Consider the following 22,070-nt stretch of genomic DNA (forward strand, 5'->3'; position numbering starts at 1 on the left):
GATAATTTGTGACATCAAACTTTTTGAGTAACTGCCAAGTATCATCGATATATAAAATTGTTTTATCTTTCTAACCAATAAGAAAGATAATAGTAAAAATGAAAATACTGCAATTCTAAAGTTAAATATTCTGCCCAAGCTCTTTCAATCAACTAATAGAGAACAAAGAGTAACATAAACCTAGCTGGGGTAGGCTTGAAGCCCTCACCATTATGTCCTTGTTGGGAGAAAATGGTTTTTGCAATATCTAATATAGAGTCTCTTTTTGGTCCCCTACTTGGAAATGGAGAGTTCTCAGATTTCACTTAATGGACATTCATATAAACTTCTAAATAATTGCAATGACTGGTAGAACCAGACATGGCAAATTTAAAGGAAATTAAAGCACTATCAGTTTTGAAATACGTTTCAGTGACTTATCATCCTAAGTGTTTCCATATATTACGTATTTAGAAATATTTTCCAACTGTTTCTATTAAAATGTGAGTCATATGATGTTTGCTTTTAAAAAAAGTTTTACTTTCTTGTTATAAAAATTTCTTTAGAAAACTATCAATCCTCAGTTCATTTATTAATGTCATTCTGTTAGTCTCATTCTACACTAAGAACTTTATACCAATCTAAGTAACCCATTTCATTTAGATTAGAATCTAAAAATATTAATATATACAATTTTTTTGTTGTTGTTAAAGCAGGTTCCATAGAGTAGAGTTCAATGCAGGGCTTTAATTCATGACTCTTGAGATCAAGAGCAGGATGCTTAACCGACTGAGCCACCCAGATGTCCTCAGATAAGACAATTATTTTAAGCAATATAACCAGCTTACTCATGTGAGACTTTACCCTTAATTGCTAACACATGCCTAATTTATCTTCCCATTATTGCTCATTTGTCTAATTCCCACTATTTCTATTTGAATATGTGCTGCACGAGAAAAGGTCTGAAATCCAAGCCAGCAAATATTATTCTGCTCCTGTAAATGTTTAAAAACTTAGAATGACCTAGGAACAATTTCTACTCTATATTATCACTTTTCCCACTGTATAAATTATATTTTTGTATTCAATCTTTAACAATAGGTCAACTGAAACCTATTAAGATTACTGTGCCCAAAGTTACCTGCCCAAGGTCATACACATTGTCAGTGGCACAAATAAAAAATCCCAATGTGTCAGGTATGCTACTTATGTCACACTAGTTATTCTAAAGGTTTTCCTTTAAAGGAAATCTTCATTTTGCTAAAGGATAAAAAGCAGCCTTATCATTTTTGCCCATGTGTACTGAATTCAAATCTGAGGGTTATCTTGATGGTAAGGACAAAGTTAATACCATATTTATAATAATACTTCCAAAGGTATTTTTGGAAAACTCAGGTTACTCTTTGAATATAGATTTTCAATGTATAGATCATTATACATTCTTCATCAAACAGCACACCTCCAAAAAATCTTTGTTAATCTTAGCGAAGATACTCAATTTGGTAGTGGTTGTAAGAAAACATAATCACAAACTTTACATATCCTAAAGTAATTCCCAACTCTATACACTATTTTTCATACCCTTAAGTAATTCTCAAGTCCAATAGACACTATTTTTAAACATTTAAGTTATATTTATCTACTTCTGTCCCATTAGCCTTATAACTCCTAGCTCTAGAACTTTGTAACTCAGAGTTGACTGCACAGACCTTAACTCCTCCTTCTATCTTAATTGGACATATTTCTTTCACTGAGTTCTATTCATTCTATATTCATATTTATTTTTGTACACCTCTTCTTAGTATCAGAAAAGTATAGCAAGAGCTGAAAAGAGTAACAGAAAGGAAAGCTAGGTATGAACCCATTTATCAATAGGCTATTCTATAAAGGTAAATTAACTACGTTAAATACATATATGGGATATTTTCATATTTCCATTTCGATTTTTCTACTAATTGACCAAAAAACCCAAAAATATATTTAAGGGTATTAATAGATGATGAACACATTATATGAAATGCAAAGGAAGGGCAGAAATTTCTTGCATTCAAGTCAAAGAATTTTAATGAAAACTAAGAATTTTGTTCTAACACTGTCTCCTCCACATTTGCCCACATAATCTACACAGACTCTATATTACAACAAAATAGGAAAAAAAATAAGCAAATGTATAAAAATTTGGCATTCTTAAACATTCAGCTAATTTACTGACTGACATAAAGCAACACTGCTATCACCCAAGGAAATGGTATACTAAATCTTTTTTTTTTTTTTTAAAGATTTTATTTATTTATTTGACAGAGAGAAATCACAAGTAGATGGAGAGGCAGGCAGAGAGAGAGAGAGGGAAGCAGGCTCCCCGCTGAGCAGAGAGCCCGACGCGGGACTCGATCCCAAGACCCTGAGATCATGACCTGAGCCGAAGGCAGCGGCTTAACCCACTGAGCCACCCAGGCGTCCCATAAATCTTAAAGATATGCTTACAATCAGCAGAAAACAAGGCAAAAGTGTTAAAATATTTGGCATTAAAGGATTGGTGTATGTGTATCTCAAAAGAATAGCTTCCTATTACCACGGCACCTATTCTGGATATATTATACTGGAAACTCATCTACAAAACCAACAAAAAAATAGCATTCCCCAATACAACAAAACCTTACTGCCCATAACCAGAGATATCTTACCTATGCCTTAGCCTTAAGGGGAAAACGTTAAAAAATCTGTTAACATATACCAAAAGAAACCATACAGATATAAGAAATTTCATTATTTTGAAAAAATATACATATAATTACTAAACTGAATTTGTCTTTATTACTGATACAGAAGAATAAAAAATATGTGAAAGCTATTCAAACGTTTGCTCACCTAATTCACATCTTGCAAGATTTGAAAAAAATACTTCTATACAATAAAATAAAGCAATTAGCTAAAACCACTTAAAATGGGTGAGTATAGAAATCTACTTGCCCTGGGCACCTGGGTGGCTCAGTGGGTTAAAGCCTCTGTCTTCAGCTCGGGTCATGGTCCCAGGGTCTTGGGATCAAGCCCCACATGGGCTCTCTGCTCAGCGGGGAGCCTGCTTCCCAAACCTCTCTCTGTCTGCTTCTCTGCCTACTTGTGATTTGGTCAGATGAATAAATAAAATCTTTAAAAGAAAAAAAAAATCTACAAGCCCTTTTCACACTTGTATTCAAACAGTAGGTCCTAATAATTAAATGAAACCTTCACTTTTTTATACCCTTCATCAAAACTTCAGTGCTGTATCACGATTCATACATTAATATGAATTATCTACAAACTTATCTCAACTTCTATTTGCCCCCATAATACCTATCACTGTGTTACCAATTTTCCCCATAAATAGATCTCATTTTTATTTTTCAATAGCCTCCTTTAGTGCTTACCTTTCCAATACATCTAGTTCTTTATATCCATCCAAATATTTATCTACTTTTTAATAAAAGTCCTCTCTTTGGCTCAGAACAGTGTTGTCAGCATCTCATTCAACAAATTCTCAATAGTAACCTAGTATGTGTCAGGCACATGCTCAGTGCCAAGAATGCAAGGATGAATTTTATATCATCCCTATCCTCACCATAGAGAGCAAAATCCTCAAAGTGGGGTCACAGAATCCATACATATATATTCCAACATAGGGATTTATCATCATTTATCTTATCCTTTTTTTGGGTAAGTGATAATTAACAAAATAAATGTTGTACTAGTACATAATATGTAAACTGGCACTGGTGGCCCCACATCATCCAAATGTCAGGAGTTCACTTGCTACACAAGACACCCACAAAATCCTGTGGGAAGCGTGGAGTGGGTTAGTTCCAGAACATAATCAAATAAACACTGGGTTGTTCCCTCTCGGCACAGTCAGCATATTGTGACCCACTATGATATATGAGAGCTGAGGTGAATGAACTAGCCTCAATTTAAATAGAGGTCAAGAATGTAAAGGAGGCACAAGATAAGTACCCTGAGTGACAGGGGAACATCTGACACATAGACCAAATGAGGGTATCAGTGCTAATCCATGTTATTTATTAGTAAGCATTTATTCCCAGTAGGTATCATTCCTGCAAAGAACTGGAAGAATGAAGAACAATACTAATAATGAAGGCACATTTAGATACTAAATGAAATTGCAAATTAATTTTTTGTGTAATAATAAATCTATAGTACTTTTCCTAAATATTCCTTCTCTTTTACAGCTGTATGCTGCTATATTTACAGATGAACTAATGGCAGGAGGGATTATGTGGGTAGGAGTTTAAATGGAACAAGAATGACCATGAATGGATAATTGAAGCTGGCACATGAAGGTTCATTATTCTATCCTACTTTTGTATAATTTCCCACAATACAGTGTTTTCTTAAAAAGGGAGCCCAGTCTTCTAGATCTAGCTACCTCTGGCTTTAAGATCGGACTGTCCCTTCAAGACTAGGTATTTCCTGAGATATTTCTCATGAATTAAACTGTGAAATTAGAGATCATATCTTTATAGAAATATTATACATGTAAGGAAATGGGGTCTTGACTTACTCTCAAATATTTTAAAGTTATCCTACTAAACTCACTTCACTCTGCTTCACCTATAACATCCAGCCAGACACAGCAGCAGAAAAGGTAAGAGAACTAGTACAACCCAAAATTGAATCAGGTTTTATCCTCATAAATTGAAAGGAACATGGTAAAATAACTATCATCAAGGTTCAAGAAAATGACCCCTGTGGATATAAACAGCAAAAGCTATTGTAAGCAAACCTATCACTACTCAACTCAAAGTAAATAGGTGGCAAACAAAACAAAACAAAAAAACTTGCAGATTATTGGAATAGGAGAAAACAAATATTAAAAAGAAAGCATTTTTTAGAACATAGAAAAGGTGATAGGCCATGTATACTATTCTAGAGATTCTTTCAATGCATGAATTTTCATTGGTATAACAAGAGAGAAACCAAGCTGAATCTAGTCAAACTGTATGCTATTTAAAAACAAAAACAAACCAAGAAACACTGCTGCTTGCATTAAGATAATTTAAAGTTTAGGAAAACCAGTATAATTTTAAACATCAGAGATAGAAAACAGGGAGGTGATTACAATTAGAAACAATGGCATTTATACTGAAAGCTATTATAAGTAAAAACACTAAATGCCAACTTACAAAAATTTCGTGAAATATGTTCATCCAAATGAAAGCCAATATAAATGATTTAACTTATGTCAAACAACAGCAAAAACATTCAAAATTAGTTTTAACTGCTAAGACTAAAGAAACAGGTAATTAATGATTGTGGAGAATGTTATTCATAATGTGTAGACAGGAAAAAGGAATTAAATGGTCAATTAACACTAAATTCTGTAATAGCTAAGCTACAAACTTAGGTGCTCTCTCAAACTTTATTTAACTGTATCCTTAACCTGATACTGTCTTACTTGGGAAGAGAAATAAAATAGTTTCAAATTCCCAAAAAACTTAATTAAAATATAAGAACTAGGTTATATATCACACACACACACACACACACACACTCTCTCTCTCTCTCTCTCCATCAAATGACATAACGAGTACAAAGAAGGTAATACAGAGACATAGGCTTGTTATAGAAATATGCCTCTAAAGAATTTTTAAAAAGCTTTTATTTAAAGATTTGTTGCATGGCTATTAGGGCTACCACCTGATAAATAACTTGGTAAAAAATACCACTGGTACAAATTAAAGTTAAATCCAAACCCAATACACCAAAAAATTGAAAAAGGATCTTCTTATGGATAATACATTTCCAATTAACAAGTAAACAGAAAGAACAATTAAATTTATCATTCCTCTATTAGAATTAAAGTCAATACGATACCGTTTCTTCCTCTCTTATATTTTACACTGATTACTTCCACACATTCATAACTTCTTGTTCATATACCTTTACTATTAATCAAAAACAAAAATCAAACTCAAATCGGATGTTTTCCACATATAAAATTGTTATATTTATCTCAATTTTTGCACTCATACATTGTAATTCCTACAAGCCCTTCTGCTACACATTTAGCTAGGGTTATCTTTAGAAAACGTTCCTATATATGGCTATCAGAAGCAATACTTTCTACTGAAAAACCTTAATGGTTTCTTTAAATGTTAGACTTATCAAATAGAAACCTTTTAGGCACATGGTAAAATACTAAATATTTCAACTATAATGTATTCCTCAAATGTCACTTTTAAAGTTAACCCCTAGCCTATTAAAGTTTTAATGTATTTTAATCAAAATGGCAGGAAAAAATAAAAGTTGCATTCATCATCCCTGCATCACTGAAATATTTTAACCAGTGTGAAAGAAAACCCTAAAGTGAATACAAAAACAAGAAGCCAGTTCAAAGAAAAAAGAAACAAAAATAAACATGGTCAAAATAAAACATTCTTCCATCTTTTCCAGAAAAAGAAAAGGTTTTTCATATGTATCTATCAATTAGCTGTGTATATCACGGATATTAAAAAATTAACAAAAAAAGTTTAATGACTATTCATGTTCACAAATAAGTCTCTAGGTACAGTAAACAAACCTCTAATAATCAGCAGTGCAATGTTTCAAAAAGTCTTAAGTAGTATCAGATTCTTAAGATTTTGAAATCTTTTAGCTTGCCAAATGATTTAGTTTAGGGATACAGAATGTATCAAACACACACTTGTAGTTTTGCATGATGCCCTCTCCCATCAAAAAACAAAACAAAACAAACAGACCAAAAAAGGCCCACCCTGAACACATAATGGCCACAATATAAAGGAGGGTCTTAATCACTAAGTATTTTTATTTTTGAAATGCAGTTCTTAAAATATATTGCTGATTTCCTTCACATAATATTCAAGTTGAGATTTAGACAGTGATTATCCTGCTCAGATTCATATAGCATTTCAAACCATTGTTCTAAAGATGAAATTGTGAACAAAAAGCCACATATTCACATCTTCCATAGTGAGAATTTTAGATCCATCTTTCTTGTGGCCATATCAGTGCTATATTTAAATTAAAAAATAAAGTCTATTTCAATCACAGAGTATTATCAATAAAATTTCCTTCCAATGACTTGGACCAAAGAGTTAATATTTGTGTATCAGTGGTTAAGGATATTAAAGTCAGATATTCTTAACAATGTATCAGTGAGCTTACCTGTATCCTTAGCTGATATTATAGTTTTAGACTAAGTGTGTGAATGTTTAGGAAGAGAAAATAAGTTCCTAATTCCCACAAAATATTGCTAGTTCAAAGAAAGGAAATTACGCTATAATAGTTTAGAATAAGGCCTTGACTACTTGCAAAATTCTATGAACATGTTAGAACTCTGCCTTATAAAACATTCCTTCAGATTTGATGAGAATCACCAGGATTTGGATGGTTGGGGGGTTAAAAAAAAGTACCTACTTTGCCTTTTTATTAACAAAATAATTTATTTATGATTTTCCTACTAACTTCCACTTCAGTTCCCTGGCAAAATACCTAAGGCAATTCTACACAGTCCTTTTTCAAATGAATCATCAACAGAAAAAACATTCTTTGGGCTTCAAAATAGTTGTCATTATTACAATTTTATAGGACTCCATTGTAGAAGCAATTTATAATTACCTCACAAAGAAGAAGATCCACATTTGAAGATTTAGATAACATTTCTTTTTCAAAAGATACATGATTTCTGGGAAGAATATACTTAATGAATTATGCAAAAAACAAAAACAAAACAAAAAACCTTATGATGTTTCCAGTTTTAATTGGAAAAACAAAAACCTTGAAACAAATACATACATTTAGGAGGAAAAGGGGGATGGTTTGCCAATATCCATCAGCAAGCGTTAGTGACTGGTTCTATAATCAGATTTTTCTCATTAAACCTCAAATTTACAAGTTTATTCTAATTTTTCTATATATTTACCTGTTTGAACAACATCAATATTAGATGACTAAAATAAGATGGGCTAAAAAATTCTTTGTATAGATTCTTGGCTGACATGTCTCATTTCTGAAAACCAGTACTCCAATACTAGCTTATCCACGTTGTTCCATATACTGAAATGCCCTCTCTGAACTATATTTAACTGTGTACCATCTTTTCATTATTATTCTTATATTTAGGACATAAAGCATTCAAACAAAACTATGCCACTTAACATACGAAAATCCATGTTCATACAACATTTAAGAATTGTCCTCCAGAGATGAGAAAAATTGTAATAATTATGTTTAAAAGGCATGTTTTTATTATAACTCTTGTATTTTGGACAAAAATACTGACCAGCTAATTATGCTCTTCCACACATCATGTTCACTGAGTTTACTACCACAGTTTTAGTGCAACAAAATATCTTTGAAAAGCCACTCTACAGTAATTATGGCAAGGCTCATTAAAATGCAGAGGTAAAGATTCCATTTGTGTAGAAACTTAGAAAATAATGTTTGAAAAGCAAAGGTGTTTCATCAGGCTGAATATTTTTTGGTATACTAAAAATATATATAAACATTTCTTGAATTAGTTTTATAGTCAATTTTGATGTAGTATCATTTAGTGGTGATAAATTTTGAGAGGTATATGTTTAACAAACATTATACTTGAGATTATAGTCTTAGGTAAACATTTAATACACAATGCCAAGGTAGTTTCCTTTTTTTTTTTTTTTTAATTTTTGTACCAAAAAAGTCATACATTTAATGTTGACATTTCTTCTTACCTGTGTGCCTCAGACCAATAAAGTACTCTGCATTAAAATTTAAATCTTGACAGTAGTACAGCATTGAAAAAAAATTGTAAAGCAGCTCAGATACATTGAACCCAGATTTTACATTTTCATTTGTCAAATTAGAATATAAAAAGCTTGAAAATCAAGTTGAAAAAGCTTATTCTTCCTCAAGAAAAAGTATGAACAATTTGAAAATGATCAACTAGTATGAATGAAACATTGTACATAGGTAAGTCACATATAGTGGTTGCTAAACATACCACTCCCTCCTGGAAATTACCGAACCATCTACGTGTGAAACTAAGTCATCTTCATTGTCGTCATAATGTTCATCGCTGACGAACTTCATTCCCATTTTTAGATCTTCATAATAATCCATCGGTCTTTCAAACCTACTGAGATTTTCTACATTGTTCCACTGCGTTTTTTCAGGCTCTTCTAAATAGTCTTTCCGTATTAGATTGTTCACTGGATTTTTGTTTTCTTTTTTCACACTGTCTGGGTAAGAATCAAGCTCATCTTGTTGAAGAACATCTATTTGTGATTCTTTTTGCATATCTGATGGTGGAATGTAGTTCTTGGCAAAATAGTCTCCACGAAACGTCCGTCTTCTCCTATAGCAGAATATTCCAGCCAAAACACTTACAAGCACTATGAAGAGAGCCCCACCCACTACACTAGCAATGATTGTGCCAATTGTGTCATCCTTAATTGTTGCCAAAGTTGACAATGGGAAGGGCAATTTTTTTGGTTCTGTTGCTAGATCCTCGATGTCAGCTGTTGAGGGATGCCACTGAATTGTAGGCTGAAGGGTGGTAGTAGTAGGAGGATCTAATGGAAACAGTAAAGATAGACAAGACACAGAAAGGCAAAGAATGTCAATGCGGGCTGATTCGGCAGCAAGTTGAAAAGACAGCACAGTTAATGAATATATATTCATAGTAATAATAGTTTTTCATTCTTAAGATCAGAATGTAGTGGTACTTATGTACTTTTAAAAAATAATAAAACTGACATTTAGCCAGTTGACAAAGAAGTAAAAGGAATGAAAAATTACCTATGGTGTAAATCCTAAATTATTCTATTCCAAGTTTAATCATGGTATTAAATGTCAAGGAATACTTTTTTCTTCTTCTTTTTTTTTAATGAAAAGCATACTTAAGTGTCCTATATACAGCTGGCTTAAGAATTATCACATAAAAAGATTAAATAATCCAAACATTTTCTTAGCCAGAAGAATGAAGAAATAAAATGAAAGAATAAAAAAAAAATTAAGGTATGATTTCTTAAGATCAATCTTTACCTAATTTCATTTACTTTTTTAAGAAAAGAATGAAAAACTATAGATTCTTGTTAAGTGGCCATAGTATAAGCTATTGGTTTAATAATTCTCTCAAAAATATTTTCCTTAAGTAAAGAGAACTCTTCAATTTTTAGAAAGGACACCATTATTAGGTAATTTGAAAATAAAAAGCATATGTTTAAATTGTGTTAGCCAAATGGGCTATATTATCAAATGAGACTAACAGACAAAGACAGTAAAAACATGTTACCAAGTGTTATAAAAATGTCATCACCATGTCTATATCCCATGGGTAAGATTTCTGAACACTTAGGAAACTGGAAGAATTTCAACCATATCTGCAAAATTTAGTGTCACATTGCTTTAGTATGGAGTCTCAAAGAATAGCTAATATTTTAGAGAGAACATTCTAATAATACTTATATTAGATGCAAATGATCCTGTGTATTGCCATTAGATTACAGAATAAATAGCTATTAATATTAAAAAGCAACTAAACATAAATAGTAAAAACTAAAGATTGGTTAATAATCAATTAAGTGGTATTTGTAGGTCATGTTACACAAAATGCTAGAGTTTGAAGATAGGATGAGTTAAAAAATCTTGAATTTCTTCTTTGATAAAAATAAATGACCCGAATGGTAATCTCCTAAAATTAATTTTTAAATGAGTGGTACTGATAGAGCTTTTAAAAAATGATGGTTAGAAAAATACTAAAGCTACATGGGGTAAGTTATTCTAAAATTACAAGCTAAAGAAAAATACTTACTGAAACAGGTTTCATCACGGAATGCCATATGTACAGAATGTGGTAAAAATTTAGCAAGTACAATATAAAATTTAACAAGTACAGTATAACTAATTTCCTATGAATTTAAACCAATATAAAAGGCATTCTGCCAAGTACTTTGAAATATTAGTTATCATATTATATGTAAGTGACTCAAGGAAGAGTTTTAATTTGTAAGAATATATTATTAACTAGCTGAAAAATTTAATTTAAAAAAAAATTGTGAAATTGTAGGATGATTTCTAGTATAAAGTAGTAAAGCTTATCACATAGGGCAACTTCAGATAACCAGGACATTAAATAAATTAAAAAGTAATCATCTGTCAGATAACTCGTGTATTTTCTGAGGTGGTGGGACTAGTGGGAAAGTTTTAAAAGCCAAATGTCATCTTTGTAATGATTTCCAAAGAAAAAAATATTACAATAAACTGGCATTAGCATGTTTAAATTTAAGTACAAATCATCTACTAACTATATGTAATTCACACATTTTTGTGCATGTAAGATTTTAAGACTTTTTGATAGCTCTTAATGAAATGCTATTTTTCTCAGACCAATGTATGCATCTGAACTCTCACCAAGTATAAGATATATAACCAAGTATCCCTTAAAATAAAAACAAAAACAAAAACAAACACTGGTATTTTTTAGTTCTACTTGCAATGTTCTTTATGTAAACACAGATGGATGGCCTCTAATTATATCAGATTTAACAAAATACAGCTTTCAGAAAATCTAACTAAAAAAAAGAGAGTAACCAAAAAAACCCAACCAACCAACCAACCAACCAACCAACCAAAAAAACCCTATTTTAAAAACTTATTTGTCAGTGGTTCCAGAAATTTTTTAACCTGCCATCCTCTCCTCAACCAAATAAAGATAGCACAGCCTCATTATTAACATGATTCCATGAAAGAGGGACTATTGTTAATAATTATCCTGTATTTTAAGCAATGGACATATATAAAACAATGCACACAAGACATTTATTCATGCTTTTGAATTCTTGCCCTGCTCCAAAATAATTACACCGAGAGTTAGAATTTGCATAAGGAATCAAACGGACTATTTTGTAATCACTAATAGCTACTTATTTATCATAATTTAAAATCCTTCCCACAGCACTCCTTATTTTTTCATTGTGTTTTGATATTATTTGCAGAATGTGTGATAAATGAGTATATAATGAATGTGATGAGCTAGTAGAGACTTTGAGTTCTCTACAACCAAATGAAGATAATTTCCCCCCCTCCAAATTCATGAGTTCTGCCAAAAAGGAAAACAAATAGTCCGGTAAGGCTTCGTTAGCTATAAGGTGTATTTTAGCCCAATATATTTAAAAAATTACATGAATTTAATTTCTTTTTCTTTTAGGGTATATAAGAATTGTTTACACAATCAAAATCTATGAATTTTAAAGTTTAAAGATTGCTAATTATGTGTGGATTCTTATACCAGATATTATACCTAATTCCTAAATCAATAGGTTTCAAAATTCAAGATTTGCATAGGAATATACTTGAGTTTCAGGCATGGGAGAATTTATATGATATATAAAAATTTGTTCCTCTACTCTCAAAGAAAAGTACAAAATATCAGAGTAAAACATGCCAAAAACAATTAGAAAAACACAATTTGCAACAGTCATTTAGTATTGGACAAAGATTCACTGTACCTCCTTGAGTAGTAACTGAAGTTGAATATTACAGTCTTGGATCAATCACCTTTTGTCCAAAATCTTACACTTACCAATGTGGAAAAAATGTAGAATAAAATTACAATTTCCCTCAAAGAGAGCTGCTAATTCTACTCTGTTCTGAGTAGATCTTTTAGTTTCCCATCATAAGATGCATTCACTTTAGAAATATTTTAAAAAATCATTTTCTAAATTTTTATATATCAATTTTAATACTGAGGTAAAAAATTTTCTCTAGAGAAAATAAGGTACAAATAATTTACAATAAAAAAGAGCAACAGCTTGATTGTTTACTCTGGGTGAATTATGGCCTTTCATTCTGATAAAAGCCTACTAGGATTTACTAGACATTTTGGAAAGGCAGTATTATATCTAGGATATTTAATGTCCTCCTGAAAGCTCTCAGGGGCGATAACTAAACTCAACATAGTGTACTGTATTAAATATTAAAGATGCTGGATAGAAACATAAAGTCTAATTCTAATGATTACTTAAAGAAAATCATCTCATATAATGCTATATTTCTGAAGTACTTATCAGTAATCAATTGATTTTTCATCAGTTATCAATAAATAAAATTTCATCAGTAAATAAAAGTTACTGGAAATTTTATCTCTTTTAGGACTTAATTGAGGTTGATCAAAAAATGTGTGAAGTTTACCATCAGTGTTACGTTACTTCCCTTGTCAAAGAAAATAAAGCTATATAAAGCACATTCTGGATTTTTAATTCTTTCCTGATTGTTTTCTTCTCAACTTTTTCACTCATGCAAGAAGAGTTTACTGAACACCTATCAAATGCCAAACATTACTGCAGATGGTAGAAATACAGTAGGGATTAAAGCAGATGAAAGGTCTTGGGTTCCAGTAGAAGTAAAAACAGAAAAAAATATAAATAAAATGTGTAGACGTTATTTGGCAATATATGCTGTAGAGAAAAATAAGGCAGAGGAGACAGAAAGGAGTAAAAGGTTGAGAAAAGTACTTTCAATTTTCAATTTTAATTATGGTCATGAAGGTGAAACTTCAGCAAAGACCTAAAGGAAGTGAGAGAAAGAGCTATAAGGATACCTGAAGAGCTTTCCAGATGGAGAAACAGCAAGTCAAGGACTCTGAGGTAGCAATGTTCTTGTTATGTTCAAAGAACAGTAAGGAAGCCAGCAACAAGGCCATGCGAGCAAAAAATATAGTAAGAGATGAGATCATCTAGGACCAGAGCATATATAGACCCTTAAAAGTCATTGCAAAAACTGGTTTTCATTATGAGTCAAATGAGAAGTTCACGAAAGGTTTGCAGGAAAGAAGTGACATGATCTGACATGCCCTTTGTAAGGATCATTCTGGCTGCTCTTTGAGGATAAATTAAAAGTAGGAAGATTAAACGGCTCTTTTATAAGGGCTGCTGATGGCCTGTGTCAGAATACTCACAAGAGAAGTGGAAAAATAGTAAGGTTCTACATATAATGTAATGGAAGAGCTACCATGGATTTGTTGATGGGATGAGTGGGGTATGAGAGAACAACTGAAATCAAGAATAAGCATCAAGGATTAAACCCTGAGCGAATATAAGGATGGATTTACCAGTGATAGAAAGGAGGGAAACTGTTGGAGGAAGAGGTGTGGTGCAAGGGGCAGAAGAAAAATCAGAACCTCAGTTTTGAATGTTAAGCCATAAATGCTTATTATACCTCTACACAGAATTAGTGATTTTAACAGGCAGCCGGACACAGAAGTCGAAAGTACTGGGAAATGGATCCAGAATGCCAAAAGATGTAATAAATCAGGATATCATCAACAGAATCAGTATATATAAGAATGCCCAAACTGAGTTTTGGTATTTAAATGATTACATAATAATACATTGAGCCTGAGATTTATACGTAATATACCATATCAAATTTTGTACAACAGAAACAAAAAGGAAGCAGTCCTTAGGTAACTACATTCTAAATATGCATTCCCTCTGGCTTTAAGATCCAAGAAGGAAAGGAAAAGGAAAGGGAGATATCCTTAATGGAAGAAAGGGAGACTAATAAACTAATATTTAATTTCATTCTGATTTCCACCAAAGCACTGATACTGGCAGAAAGGGCTAGCTAGGGATGTACACAGGTCTAAGCTTCTTGTGAGAGTCATGAAAAAATATATTTGCATCATCCCCATCATATGCCAGGCACTAAGTAAATGCTGAGTATTCAATGATAAATGAAGCAAACACAAAGTGCTTAACTATGAAGATGGATAGATAATAAGTACACAAGTAAGCATGCAACTACAAACTGTGAGAAATGCCATGAGAAAATAATATGGGGGACTGTTCTTAGATTCAGTGATCATACAAAGACAAATAATACAACATCAAAATAAGCTTAAAATTTCTCTAAAAATCTAACTACTCAGTTTTAGGTAATTACATAATTGCCATACAAACCTGCTTTTCTTAGGGTTCTCTTCCTTTTTCTTTAATTTGCCATTGTTTAGACATGAAAGATTGCTAAATTCTTGTAGTAAGTAGATGCTCAAAATATTTTATACAATTTTTATAAATGAGCATTACATTGATAATCTTTGATAATATTTATAGCCACACCCATGAAAAAATATACTTTAAGCTCTAAATGTATTTTGTACCTGAATTTATATACTCTAACAAAAATATCCATAGAAAAACAAATGGAATGTGAAAAATCTAAGTTCTTAGTAGCTTAAGGACTGACAATAACAAACATCTTAAATTTTATTTCAATAGTACGTTTTCAGTAGCATTCCTACTTCACTCTCAGTAACTCAGTATGATATAGTTTCATATTGAGTGACAAACTGTTATTTAATAGGCCAGATCATCAAAGTCAATAACCCATTTTATTTGTGAAACACCTGTGTCCAAGTAGCCACCAAAAAAAACACCAAAACCAAAACCCAAACCAAAAAAACCCCAACCAAACAAAAAAAAAATACACACACAAACAAAGCCAGTATTTGTTCTTGGGTGTAAAAATGACAGAACCTAGAATAGTACACACCACTACCTATAAAAGGAATACTTGATACTATATAACTGAAAAATTAACTATAAATAAACAAAGATCTTAAAATGTATATAAACTTGCTGCATAGATATTTTGACATTTCCTTAAAGTAACATCCCCTAACATATGTAGTTTAGGTAGGGTTACTTTATTATATATATGTTTTTTTGATTATTTGGAAAACTCAAAGTGAGGAATCTGTATATTAGCAAATACAAATTACCAACTAGAACATAATATTATGACTATTGTTACAGGAAGAACTTAAGTAATTCATTTTGCAAGTAGATAGTAACTTACCTGAAATGTAGATGACCTTTTGATCACTTCTTTGACCAAGGGAATTGGTCACTTTACAGACATAAACACCAGAATAATTGAAAGTCAACGGATGGACAAAATGAAGAGTATTGTCTGAAGCCAATAAACCGTCAGGCCATTGTCCATCCAACCTAGATTTTAAAAAGCATGAAATTATTTTAAATACCTTCAAACTTTATTCACAGCTATTTAAATAAGATATTATACTGTTGAGATGTTAGTGAAAGAACTGGCATTCTTTAGATAAAATTCACTATGAAATGGATAAAGATACAAATTTTTATTTCAATAAAAATAAAGTTACTGTTAAAATCCATTAATACCCACTCTTTCAAAATAGCAACTGACCTAAGTGCAAGCAGGTCAACATATTAGAATGAGAGGGAAGGAAAGAAAAAAAATTAGATGATTTTAAAGAATTATATTCAGAAAACTGGAAAGGAAAGCTGGAAAATTAGAAAAAATTTATTATTTGAAGACCTACAGTATCAAAAGAATTAAAAATAATTCTCAGTGAATAGATCTATTCATGATATATCTATAAATTTCTTAAGAAATTTAAGATAAAATCCATTTAAGTACATGATAATGTTTAAGCACCTTCTGTTACATATTCAAAGAACATCACTTCATACTGAGCAAATCTATACCGAACCTCATTCAAAGATGGTCAGTTTCTAAAGCATCAGAAAGGGTCTGCTTAATGATGTATTAGATAAGGGACTATAGCATCCAAAATCTATAAAGAACTTATCAAATTCAACACCCAAAGAATAAATAATCCAATCAAGAAATGGGCAGAAGACATGAACAGACATTTCTGCAAAGACATCCAAATGGCCAACAGACATGAAAAAGTGCTCCACATCACTTGGCACCAGGGAAATTCAAATCAAAACCAAAATGAGATACCACCTCACACCAGTCAGAAATGGCTAAAATTAACATATCAGAAAACGATAGATGTTGGCGAGGATGCAGAGAAAGGGGAAGCCTCCTACACTGCTGGTGGGAATGCAAGCGGGTAAAGTCACTCTGGAACAGTATGGAGGCTCCTCAGAAAGTTGAAAATAGAGCCATCCTATGACCCAGCAATTGCACTACTGGGTATTTACCCTAAAGATACAAATGTAGTGATCCAAAGGGCCACATGAATCCCAATGTTTAGAGCAGCAATGTAGATCATCAACAGATGAATGGATAAAGAAGAGGTGGTTTGTGTGTGTGTGTGTGTGTGTGTGTGTGTACACACACACAGTCACAATGGAATACTATATACAGTCATCAAGAAATGAAATCTTCCCATTTTTAATGACTTGGATGGAACTACAGGGTATTATGCTGAGCAAAATAAGTCAATCAGACAATTTTCATATGGTCTCTCTGATCTGAGGACTTTGAGAGGAAGGGTGGGGGTTGTGCGAAATAGGGAAGGAAAAAATGAAATAAGATTGGGAGCGGGATGGAGATAAACCATAAGAGACAAACCCAATCTCACGAAACAAACTTGAGGGTTCCTGGAGGCTGAAGGGGCAGGGATAGGGTGGCTGGATTATGGACACTGGGGAGGGTATGTGCTATGGTGAGTGCTGTGAAATATGTAAGCCTGATGATTCACAGACCTGTACCACTGGGGCAAATAATACATTATATATTAATTAAAAAAAAAAAGTGGAGGTTACTAGAAAAATAAAGGGTCTGCTTATAAAACAATCTCATTTGTAAAGTGGGCATCTGTGACAGTAAAAACCAAGGTACAATCTGGCATCAATAAAAACTTTTTAAAAATGGTGTCTATACTAATTTGGCTAAGAGATCTAGTGTATGCATTACTATATACCACAATAGGAATAAAATCTCACTATGACAATTCTAAAGCTATTTATTGCAAAGGAACTAAGTACACTGTTAGACATCATACTGCCAACCTTAGGGTACCAAAAAACACATAAAGATATATTTATTTTGAGGTTATTTTTAAAGACCATGAGTTATTTTTTAAGAGAACAAGAAGTCAAATAAACTTAGCACTCAACTATTATAGTTTGATCTAAGCAGATTTTCAAAAGGTTCACTTACTCATTCACTCAACCATCCATTACTTAATTGCCAGGAGCTTAATATTAACCATACTCCACTCTGCTGGTGTTGTGAGCTACAGAAGTAAATAAGATATTGTCTTTGCTTTCAATGATCTAAGTACACAGAAAACTGACCACTAATTATGAAGAGAATAAGAACAAAAACTAATAAACAAGTAGAAAGAAACAAAACACTGGACAATAGGAGGAATCATTTTGTTCTGCAAATCCAACAGTAGTAAGTGGAAAAACAGTCAATAAAATCTTTTACAGTGCAGGAACTTCAATTTAGCATTGAAGAAAAAAGGTAATATTCTCACATGGTTTTAAAAAACAAAAACACCCAAACTCCTTCTACAAAAACATTGAAAAGAACATTTGTGTAAGCACTGACTTTCAAAAGGTGAACTTCTTCTAGGAAGATGAGAATGAATATGGAGTATATAAATACCAATTATCTCTCTTCACTTTGAGGCCCAAATTCTAATCCCTTTAATTCTGAGAAACACAAAAATGGCTTATAAAATTAAAATTGCTTGTTCAAATAAGCCACAGTCAAAAAATTCTAAATATCACATTAAACTCACACCAAATATGTTAAGCACCTTCTATACTCTTTACCTATGTTACCTGGTTTATGTTAATTGTCTCTATCCTTACATCTCTATGATGTACTATTAAGAAACAAAGGTCCTACTCAAAAAGACACCTCCAAGTACAGGTACTAGGAAGGGAACTTGGAATTGTACGACTTTTATACATGACCTATCCCACATCTTAACCAATGACTGCTTCCCACTTTTAAGAAAATGTAAATTAAAACAAAACAAAATCTGTATTTTTGTTTAAAGACAACAGATTGATCAAATACAGTTTCCTCGCTCCCACAAAATCCCACCTAAAACAAAAGTAAAGGAAATGAAAGGTATTAAAAACCCACAGGAAGAAAGAGAAAAGGAGGCAGAATTCATTAGACAAGATGTTTCAACAAACTTCTAGAAGAAAGAAAACAGATGGAGGAAACAATATATGCTGTGAGCCACTGTTTCTCAATCAAGAGTGATTTTGTCTCCAGGAGACAACTGGCAAGTCTGGAGACATTTTTGGTTTCTACAAAGGGGTATAAGGCCAGGGATGCTACTAAACATCCTGCAATGCAGAGGATTACCTCCCACAACAATGATTTATCCAGCTCAACTTGTCAACACTGCCAAGGATGAAAAGCTCCACTTTGGGCTGAAGAAGTGCTTCTAAAAGGCATATGAATGGGAATGGAGCCAATTTAGTCCAAGGAATCCAAGATTTGGAATTTGACTCACTGTACTAATACAGAAAGCCAGAGTGAAGCAGAGGGCTAGAATTATGGACATTAGTTGAAAGTTGAAAAAACAGACTCCTCTCAACTCTGTACAGACACTAGGCATTTGTGTTTTAAAAAGAAGATGAAGGTTAATCCAATAAATAAACTGAATGACCACCAAAAAAGACTTCCACTCTTCCTGAGTGACATCTGAAGCTTCCCCAAGAAAATAACTCTTTACCTGATCACTCTAACTGTATCTACTAATGAGTAATCTCCACTATAAAGACAGAGTTTCTACTCAGAATTTTAATACATTTTAATATTCCAATGCATCACTGTGAAATGACTGGATAACTGAGAAATTAAGGAATATCAACAAAATTAAAAAATAAAGGGAAAAAAAAGACAAAATAAGAAGCAGTAAAAACTCTCTGAAGAGGCAATAACTTTAATATTGTGTTTCTAGGGGCACCTGGGTGGCTCAGTGGGTTAAGCCTCTGCCTTTGGCTCAGGTCATGATCCCAGAGTCCTGGGATCGAGCCCCACATCGGGCTCTCTGCTCAGCGGGGAGCCTGCTTCCTCCTCTCTTTCTGCCTGCCTCTCTGCCTACTTGTGATCTCTGTCTGTCAAATAAATACATAAAATCTTTAAAAAAATTGTGTTTCTAGGAAGAAACAAGACATTACATATACAAATAAGAAAAAAATGCAATGCAATGAAAGAGAAATAAGAAAATGCTCTTAGAAATTAAAAGTATAGAGGTACCTGGGTGGTTCAATCAGTTAAGTTGTCAACTCTTGATTTTGGCTCAGGCCATCCCAGCCAGGACTTCTCTCTCTCTCCCCGTCTGCCCCCTCCTCCCTTGTCCCCCATCCCTCAAATAAATAAATCTTAAGAAAAAAGAAATTAAAAATATGCCCCCCAAATGTTTTAAATCAATTAAGTCAACGGGGGGGGGGGGGAATCAAGGAAATTTCCTAGGAAAAACAAAACAAAACAAAAGACTATGAAAAATAAGAAAGGACGTTTTGTATATAATAAATAGGAGGTCTAGTAAAAGCAAATTTTAAAAAGGAGGGGAAATGATAAAAAAAATGACAAAATTATACACAGGTGACAGATACAAGTCTTAAGACTAAAGGAGGGGGCTCCAAATACTGGGAAATACAAATGAAAACCTCAGTATGACAGTTTGAAAGTTCATAGATAAAGAGAATAAGGATATTTTTGGAGGCTAAGAATTATTAGCTTCAGGGAAAACAAGATCTTAGACAAAAGAAAACAGAACTCTAGTATACTATGGTCAGTAAATAATACTTACATGCCATAGGGAAGCAAACAATGATTACAAAGTTTAACTAAAAGTGGCTTAATTTCATTGGGATTAATGAAGGTAGGAATATGTATATGGACACCTTTGTGTGTGAAGGGGTAGATATAAAGTTAAATTTTCATCCATTACAACAGAAGTCAATAGATAGTATTAAGAAGTAGCAATTTAAGACCAACAATGATAACCACCAGAAGGAATTGCTAAATGGCTAAAAGGAACTGCAGGGGTAAAAGGGGAGAGGTGGGACAGAGAACACTCAGAAACCCTTAATTTAATTTCCAGCCATTACTATCATCATGTATTACACTGATTTAAAAAAACAACTTTAAATATGCACTTAATACTTTCCACTTTTAAATAATTTCCCTTTAGAAGTATCTGACATTATTACCTGCTCCACACAGATTTGAAGGGTGGTGGATTTGCATCAGCATTACACTTGAGATTAACACCTTTTCTTCCTACAAACCAATTCCCATCATAGCCTGTCACTGAAACTTCTGGAGCATCTATAAAATAAATGCATAACAGTACAAATTATCTTTTGTTAGTAATAAATGCAATAAATAATGACAAAGCATTAACATAATGACTAAACTTCAAAGGAACAGAAATCGTTTTCCTTCTGTCAATATACAAAACCAGCGTGGAAAACAGCAGTTAATAATTATTAGTTGATTGAAAGAATGAGTGCATGAATGGAAAATGAGTTCCCAAACACTAGGCAACGAAAGCACGTACAGTTCTAGTTATTTTGGACACTGAATATAAGGATATTCACAAACATATAAACACCAAGAACAAAATATGAGAGTCCTATTATGAGAAGTGTAGATTTATGAACAAAGGAAATACATTATACTACTAAATTTGATTAGACATGGCATTTAAGTACCAAGTGACCATATAACACTGTCTTTTAAGAAATGTCTAATCTGAAAGAGAATATCCCCCAAGAGATACAAAGTCAATTACAGAGATTAGGTTCCCTGTATTATAATTAATTACTATTCTATGGGTAAGCAGAAATGTGAAACAAACTTTCTAAGGCTATAATATCAACTAAAGTAAGTTATCTGTGGCCTCAACTGTTCTAAAACAATTTTATCCATTCAATGCACCCAAATGTCTTCTGGTACATGTGTAATATTGTGTAATATAGTTTGTTAAGTAAGCAATTATCAATATCTACCAGCAATATAAATTTATGCATTTAAATCATACGATCCAATATGAATCATTCATTCAACCATCATATTGTTTTTTAACTCCTAATAAGTGGCAGGCACTGTTGTAGGCTTATGGCATACATATAGATTCTGTATTCATAAATTTATTTATTTTTTTATTAATTTTATTTTTTTTAACTTGACAGACACAAGTAGGCAGAGAGGCAGGCAGAGAGAGAGAGAGAGAGAGAGAGAGAGGAGAGAAGGAAGCAGGCTCCCCGCCGAGTAGAGAGCCCAATGTGGGGCTAGATCCAAGGATCCTGGGATCA

At 32.5% G+C, this 22,070-nt stretch overlaps 1 protein-coding gene across 4 annotated transcripts in view; it reads right to left on the minus strand.

The window, feature by feature from the left end:
- The window catches only part of NECTIN3 (nectin cell adhesion molecule 3), a 133,936-nt gene that overhangs the window by 53,339 nt on the left and 58,527 nt on the right, over window positions 1-22,070 (minus strand). For 3 of the 4 annotated variants that reach the window (XM_059164200.1, XM_059164197.1, XM_059164198.1), the window contains exons 4-6: window positions 20,964-21,081; window positions 15,835-15,986; window positions 5,615-9,548 (exon numbers count right to left, since the gene is read on the minus strand). In XM_059164200.1, coding sequence (XP_059020183.1) covers window positions 8,968-9,548; window positions 15,835-15,986; window positions 20,964-21,081 — 851 coding nt within the window. In that variant the 3' untranslated portion in view covers window positions 5,615-8,967. Of the gene's footprint in view, window positions 1-5,614; window positions 9,549-15,834; window positions 15,987-20,963; window positions 21,082-22,070 lie in introns of those variants that run through there. The other variant, XM_059164199.1, reaches the window with a different exon arrangement.

The sequence above is a fragment of the Mustela lutreola genome, chromosome 2, assembly GCF_030435805.1.
Source record: "Mustela lutreola isolate mMusLut2 chromosome 2, mMusLut2.pri, whole genome shotgun sequence".
NCBI classification, from domain to species: Eukaryota; Metazoa; Chordata; class Mammalia; order Carnivora; family Mustelidae; genus Mustela; species Mustela lutreola.